General features: G+C 37.6%; 1 protein-coding gene across 17 annotated transcripts in view; it reads right to left on the bottom strand.

Moving 5' to 3' along the window:
• LOC109112221 (unconventional myosin-XVIIIa-like) overlaps window positions 1-8,085 on the bottom strand; it is a 90,846-nt gene that overhangs the window by 38,665 nt on the left and 44,096 nt on the right. For all 17 annotated transcript variants that reach the window (XM_042771187.1, XM_042771189.1, XM_042771190.1 and 14 more), the window contains 9 exons: window positions 7,672-7,845; window positions 7,493-7,583; window positions 7,107-7,299; window positions 6,133-6,219; window positions 3,545-3,686; window positions 3,284-3,443; window positions 2,563-2,749; window positions 1,624-1,861; window positions 1,007-1,116 (listed from right to left, as the gene is read on the bottom strand). In XM_042771187.1, the coding sequence (XP_042627121.1) occupies window positions 1,007-1,116; window positions 1,624-1,861; window positions 2,563-2,749; window positions 3,284-3,443; window positions 3,545-3,686; window positions 6,133-6,219; window positions 7,107-7,299; window positions 7,493-7,583; window positions 7,672-7,845 (1,382 nt within the window). The remainder of the gene's footprint in view (window positions 1-1,006; window positions 1,117-1,623; window positions 1,862-2,562; window positions 2,750-3,283; window positions 3,444-3,544; window positions 3,687-6,132; window positions 6,220-7,106; window positions 7,300-7,492; window positions 7,584-7,671; window positions 7,846-8,085) is intronic.

Here is an 8,085-nt window from a genome sequence, read left to right as displayed (position 1 = left end):
GGGAATCTGCTGAGAATTAGTTACCAAAGAGAGACCTCTGAAAAACATAGCTAAAGCAACATGCAAGCAAAGATCACTCTCATGAGATACATATATTTGAGCGTGTAACATGCTCTAATACTGACCCTATTACCTGTGCCATAAATAGATAATATACATACAGTACCAGTCAAAACTAGTACATACAAACAACAAATAGAAGTATGGGAACTGGGACCAAAAAAAGAAAATCAATCTATATTTTATATTATTTTCCTTTACTCTCTGGTCCATTCATACTATAAAATGAATAAAATAAAATAGGATCCACTGAATATTTTTAACAAACTTTATAATTTGAAATCAAGTATTATATTTTAGATTATTTTCCTTAATAAAAAAAAAAAAAATCAAATTAAATTAAACTACAATTTAGTTCACTCCCTGGTCCATTCATGCAAAATAAATAAACATATAAAATTTTACTAAAATATTTTTTTTTAGTTTAGTAAATTGATTATTACCATTTGATACAGTATTATTTATATTTGTCAAAAAGCTAATAAAGCATTTAAGCATACGCCTTTAGATCAAAGTGTCTTTAATGTCATGAAAAACCTATATTCAGTTAAACATGTCCAAATGTTTCAAAGGTATACTGTATATATACATACATATGTATATGTACATATTTAAAATGCACATATTTACACATATATCCATTTATATACACATGAAGTTCACATTAGGACATTACGGGTCTTTGTAGACTCAATAACAGAAGCGGGATTAGTGATAGGACAGGATGCCACTGATAGAGTCGTCACTCTGGGCCTTGATTAAAGCATTTATTGCCCTGTCACCAGAGCAGAGCCGAGATTAAGGGGGAAAAGATGTGTACAACAACACAGCTCTCTGGCCTGAGCATTGTCATAATCAATTACAAGGAAGAGCAGCTCATGAAGGAGGAGCCAAACGGCGCTCAGAGAAACAACACACTCACAAACACAAATAAAAGGACACTCACCCTTCTCTCATCAGTTACAATGTAGTTCCGCCCATGCTTCTTCGTCAGGTGGGGAGTCAGCACATCAAAGCGGCGACGGAACTCCGAAAAGACCAAATGATCGGGATAACCTGAGGAAAGGGAGAGCCGAACGACAGGAGCGTTACAGGAGAAGAACATGTGTGATTCTAGAAAGCTACAGGGTCTGTGGAGGTTCAGCAGAGAGCAATGATGAGGGCATTGGTCAGTTGCTTATCTTAAGAATGTTCTGATTACTCAGGGCTTTAGGCTGAAATGTGCCAAAACAGTTTCCAGTGACATTTTGCTGATTTCACTGCAATGTTTTCAAAAAGACTACTCAACAAAATAAACCCATGAACGTCTCCAAGAATAAAAAAAAAGACATCTAGAATACTACGTAGCATCTGGCCACATAAGCCCTACAAATGTCAACAAGCCCTGTAAGGAAAAGGCGATATACAGAAAAGTCAAAACTGCATGGAAAATCTGAACTTTTAAATCTTTCCTCTCTTCAGACATTTTTATACATTCTCAACAAAATAAAGGTCACAAATCGATAACCAGGGTCATTCACAGTGTCTTTATCTTATGTTTTAAATGCCTTTTTAAACTCTAACCTTGGCGGTAGATACGGAGGGCATCAAGCAGTTTGGAGCCACGGAGCTGCGCCCGGAGCAAGCACACATCCAGCTGCATGAGGCCATTGTCACAGCTCTCTCCATGTGCATCTATCTCTCCAGAGCGAGATGAGGGTCCTCCCAGCACCTTCAAATCCCCAGCTGAAGTCTCTGCTTTAGGCAGCAGACAGTGCACAAAGTGCACCCTGGACCGCCTCACTGTGTCTATCAGTGCATCCTACGGGACAACACAACATAGTCACATTAAGTTCAGAAAAGCTGTATGACCATATTATAAGATTTTCTGACACTAATGGGTCACGATTAGTGGTTGATATTTGGCATTTTTCAATTATCTGCCTGTATGTTTTTTTCTGTTTGGCTGAAAAGTGGAAGTGGGACCTTTATTCTGATAGTGTCGGGACTTCTATTTTGCAGCTCTTTCTGAAGTACGAATGTATATTTTACAGGTTTATTTTTTCTTAACTTATTAAATTACTTTTTCATATTGTTTCATTTTAGAATTACTTACTTCCAATATGGTAAATATTATGTAAAATAAATACACATTTAATTTCAGCATGAGTGACTTATCATCTTTAAATTAAATAGGGCATCAGCTACCCTGCTCTAAGATATTCCATCGGCCATCAAAAAATCTGTATTGTTGACCTCTAGTCACAATGGTTGTTAGGTTATTAATAACTAATTAATGAGGTTGACTGGTTTATCTAGATATTCTACTTCATATTTTAGTGGTGGTGCTCTAATTAGCATGTTTAGTTTTAGCTCTAAGATCTTTAAAAACACATATTGAGAGCCTTACATTTTCCGTTCCAGTCAAGGAGGTCAATAATAAGGTTCCATTTCATTGCTCTCTGTCTAGCTGTTTTGAGTGCATTAGTGTATGGATGTAGTTTTCACATCTGAAGTGCTCACCACTTGCAGTTTAATCTGGATGCAGAGGGACTTCTTTTTAACAGCGGCCACACCAGTGGTGAAGGTCTTTCTCATGCTTGTTGCCCTGCGCAGGGCCAGCTGTGATCCACCCTCAAGCCCAGCAATAGAGCCTGACAAAACTGTGGCTCCCCCTGAACGCCCCATAAACAAGCCGCTGATATTCTTCCTGCAGAGAGAAGGACCAGAGTATACAGAGAATGAGCTGGATCATTTAACGCCTCCACAAGTGTAATATGCAACATTTAAAATAAGCAAAAAAAGGTTGTCATTACACATAATTGTATTTCTGTATTTGCATTTTTTTTTTAAGTATAAAATTAGATTAGCTTACAATGAACTTATAATATAGTAAACTTTAATTGGACCAAAACACCAAGTTAACAGCAAAAAAACATAACAAAAAAAAACATTCAATATTATTATATAATAGTAATAACAACAACAACAATATGTAATGTATTTGTTATTATTTTATTATATTATTAAATTTATTATTTATATGTAATGTGTTTGTTATTTTTATATTTAATAAAAATTCTTGGCTGTCTTATTTCCTTCTCTTTCAAACATTTAACCATAGAGTATTTTCACATGCATGTTATAAGCGACCCAAACTCACAGAGCTTGCAGAGATGGAGTTGGCTAAATGTTTGTACTAGCAGGCAAATATTAGTAATTAATTTCATAATGAGAGTCTTACTTCTGAGAGTCCTGCAGTAATATGGCCGCATTCTGAGAGGCAGGATTCTGCTTGGCATGGCTTAACCAGCCCCGAGCATCATACTCCACCCAGTCGGTCCCGTGGCTGTGACCCAACAGAAAGTGATGCGCCTTCTCACTCTTCAGCAGCAGGGCAGGGCCTGAGGGACACATTTAGGTTGCATGATCTTTTCATACATTAATGTCTATGTGTTAAAGTATGTGTGTGGTTGGCCATGTGGGAGGTATATTGTGTTCTGACCTTTGCTCTCTCCATCCACAGGGCTGTAATACCTGAAGAGTCTCTCCAGCAGAGTTTCCTCTGAGCCTCCGGGCTGCAGAGCTTCTTCCTCCATCAGCCACAGCAGGCCCCTCGCCTCATCTGTCCTGGCCAAGGTCCGTACCTGAATCACATGGACATGAAAGAACACTTTGTTAGACTCTAACTGTAGACAGGGGTCCTTAATGGGGACATAACTGATTCAAATCCCGGACGAGCCCCCAATTTAGGTTTCAACTCCAATTTCGGGGCATAGTATAAATACTTTTTAATGTTTAACCCTGTAAAGCCTGACATATAAATGAACAGTCAGAAAAATCAAATCTTAGTTTTATGATCAAAGCTCTGATCATTTTTGGGGGGCAAAACATATAATGCAATACAATACAATGATGACTGGGAGTTGAACAGATAAACATTTCTCAAAAGCCTGATGTATCATATTTGATACTCACATTTTAACATGAATTTTGTAATAAATTATGTATTGATAATCAAGTGAACATAAGTTGCTTCAGTCTTGTGTTCAATTTATTCTTACGTTTACTTTATAAAAATCTGTATAAATTTCACAGCAAACAGGCATCTAGTAGATCTAGTGTACAACAGGTTTTCAAGCAAAGTTTTGATCGTGTTGATAAATTGCATATCAAATATAAAATAGCCTTTATAGGGTTATTTCACAGAATAAAGGAGATTTGTGAATGTGACCACTCTTTAAAGCATTAACCTGTTAGAAAAGGACCTCTAAACCTTATGAACGCACTACCAACTCAAGGTTACACATCGTTTTTTGAAAATTCTTTGCCACTAAGATTTTTCTCATGAATCAACAGTGAGACTAACAAGACATTAGACCCTAATGCTCATGCTGCATCTTGGCTTTAACAAGCTCAATCTCTCTCAAGAACTTTGTTTACTCGCAATTTAAGCCCCTTTCATTCATCAAGACTGTGCATTGTTTAATTTACTTTTCATTTCATATTTCGATAATGACCTCAAACACAACATTAGTCATTACATGAAAGCAATTACTACCCTTTATAGAATAAGAGAGAGGAGTAGAAAACGAGGGGAAAAAAAGATGAGCTATTAGTCTTGGGCTCCTCATTAAAGGCCTGTATTAAGTAAGAGCTCCAGGGCAGTCAGGCAGGCATTTTTAAACCTTACACTCTGCCTGTCTACTTAAGCAATTAATACCAGTAATGGCTTCTCCCTTGTTCTGCTTTACCGCACTGACACTTTGCAGGCTGCTGAATAACTGTGGATGAGGCCGGTGCGGAGAAGAACTTACAGCAATTATGTTGGCTTATGAATATGCTCAGAATTGTCTTTAAATATTACTTTTCACACTGATGAGACCAACGTCTTTATGCCTCAGTATTATTTCTGCCAGACACAGATTTGCTAATTAACCTGTCAGGCTTGTTTTAGCGAGTGCTTTCAATTAATTAATTTTTAAAGTGCTCATTTGACAATTTATGAATTTCTTTCAAAACTTCAGTTGATTGAAAAGCAGAGAAAGGCTTAAACGATTATATGACTACACGGGCAATTGTGTTTATTCAAATCGTAAACCTGTAATTGGTGTTCGAGACCACTGGGGGCTTTTAAAACATTTCCTAGTGACACTCAAAGCAGCTTGTCAGAAATAAAAAATTACACTCATCGTTTTTGCAATCAGTCACGTACCACTGACCCATTCTAATCTAAAATCCTTTTTTAAGCAGAGGATGCCTGTTTTAATCTATTACCTGAGATACTAAAGGAAATTGGTTGTAGCAATATCTAGAAAATGAATAATTAAAATGCCCTATCCTGCAGAGTGTGATTGGTTTATTGCTGAGAAAAGAAACATGTAACGTGTCCACGCAGGTTCAGTCAAGATGACAATAAGAAAGTTATGTTTAACTAACAAAACATAGCATATACTGTAGGTAATAATAATATATACATATATACACGCACATACACAAGACAAAATGCTGTCAAAACAGAGTTTCCAGTGTCAAAAATAAGGTACAAATAAAATCTGAGCTAAAAATCTGTCTCTGATTCCAGTATGATTCAGATTTAACAGGGACTACTAAGCATGATCCAGACACTTTTTGTGACAGAAGCAATGTCATCAAAAGTGCTTTCATTAAGATTCTGAACACTGTGCCTTAAAAAGAGGGAGGGCACTTCCCACTCAATACCCACCCAAACACATATAGAGAAAAAGAACAACCTCTCCGTTTCATTAACATCCCAGAAAGCCGTGTTCCTGACACGCTGCTCCTGCAACGACTGGCTAGATACAACAATATAATAACTTGCCACTACAGATAACAACTTTGAGGTTGAGTTCGCACTCAAATGACAAACTAAAGGACACAAAAGTCATTGAGGAGAACTTTTAAGCAGTCAAACAGTTTTTTCCCCAACTTTGTGAGAGACGAGGGAAAACTCAGTGATTCAAGTCACTGCTGAAACTGAAAAGCACACATTCTCCAGATAAGGCCCCTTTGGGGACAGGCTGGGATGCACTACAAAAACCTGAGGAGGAAATAAAGTAAAGATTTGCTTACCAATGCTTGAGTGGAGGTTTGGTCTATAGCTGATACAGACAGTGATGTACTGGACTCTATGTCATCTAATGCAAGCTCTATGTTTTCCTAAACATGGACAGAGGGAGTATTAGTCAGCTACGATTTCAAACAGATTTTGGGTTAAAGGTTTCAATACATTTTATTTTTCATGTGTGTAATACCATATTTTCTCTTGTTCTATGATTTTACAGCCTCGTGGCCAGATAAAAAACCAAGTAAGAGGCTCAAGCATGAAAACTGATCATTTCAAGACCTTTGATTAAAGGTGCTATAAGCGATTTGATTCTCACTGAATTCGGTGCCCTTAAAAAATGTCAGGCCTGAGTTCTATGAACTGCCAAAAATATATGAGCACTGGCAAATCAGATCACTTTGAGGCAAATTCTGTGCGTTCAACATTTACTATTGTACACAATCACAAGTGTTACAGATTAGGGTGGGAACTTGTTTCTATTCATTGGTTGTTAATTGGATTTTGGGTATGTGGGTGTTGCAATCAAAAATTCTGTTGTTTTCACCCAAAGTGTTAGAGTTAAGAGTTATGACATTTTGATTAAACATTATAAAAAAAATAAAAAAGGACAAATCAAATGTTTACATGGATGAACTTTTCACAATAAGCTCTACAACGTACATTTACAAATTTTTAGAACAGAATTTTCATTTCATGCCGACTGGAAGTCTGTAGGGAGTTCCAGAACGTCGCTTACAGTACCTTTATCTCTTTGACTGATCTCTGATTGGCTCATGTACTTAGCCTGATTATTGATTTTGTTAACAAGGCAAGCAAATTTGATTATGATAGCTTAGACAAACAACTTAATTCTACATAATTCAATCTGAGGTTGTATTAAAATCAACATCGATTTAACTCAGCTAGACACAGCCCAAATGAATTGAGACTACAATTTATTTTATTTTTTATAAAAGGAATAATTTTATAGTTTCTGCACCTCCTTGTAGCGCTCTAGCTCCTGTACAAAGGTGCGTTCGTGGAAAAGCGTTTGGAGACGTTCTTGGGTGTAGTTGTGGCACAGCTCTTCAAAGGTGGCGCCACGGTCCCGCTTGGCTAACTTTGGGTTCTGGAATCCTGGTGTGTCCACAATAAGCAGAGAGCACAGGGAATGCTGACTCGACTTCAGCGCTCTAAACAAGCACAAACGAACAACAGATGCACATTAAGTGTAGGTTAGATGCATCAAACAATACAGGCTTTTTTTCTCGTTCACAAATGAAATGGGGAAGTATTTCCAGTAAAGTATTCCCACTACTAATCTTCACATTCATATTGGGAAAAAGACACATTTTTGTCCTGACCATGAGAGGTAACAAACATTACCGGTTAACAAGTGAGATGACCAGAGTAAAGAGCTCAGAGTAGAGTCCAGCAGCCATGGCCTCCAGACACTCCAGAGCTGTGATCTTTGGAGCTGTGAGGCAAAACATACATTTAAATACTGCCAAAGCCAGCAAACACAATTCCTTTGTATCAGAGGTTTTGTTTTATGAAATTCCTACCCGAGTTGTCTCCTGTCCCAACATCATCTGGTCCCTGGCGGAACGAGGTGGATCTTTGTAAGCTTCCTTTGGGCTGGTGTTTGAAGATAGCAGACGAGAGCTCTTCTAGGGTGCATCCCAAGAGGTAAGCCGCCTTCTGGGCCCACTCATGACGTGCAAATTGCTTCCGGCCCGCTGTGAGATGCACAGGGACAGTGTAAATACCATGTGGAATGAAGCACTACTAATGACCATGGGGCTCTAATGGTATCTGAGAGAAGTCTTATGCAATCCCGCTGATCATTTCATTAATGTACAGTCATAATAGCTTTTAGAAAAAGATCCAGTTTTAACCAAATATTGAAAGATTGGAAGAAAAACAACAGTGGTTTTCATCTGGTGCATTACGAATTAAAGTAGACTGCAGGTTAGTTC

Source organism: Cyprinus carpio, chromosome A15 (genome assembly GCF_018340385.1).
Source record: "Cyprinus carpio isolate SPL01 chromosome A15, ASM1834038v1, whole genome shotgun sequence".
Classification (NCBI taxonomy): domain Eukaryota; kingdom Metazoa; phylum Chordata; class Actinopteri; order Cypriniformes; family Cyprinidae; genus Cyprinus; species Cyprinus carpio.
The sequence above is the reverse complement of the archived record's forward strand: the minus strand, read 5'-3'. Positions and strand labels throughout refer to the sequence as shown.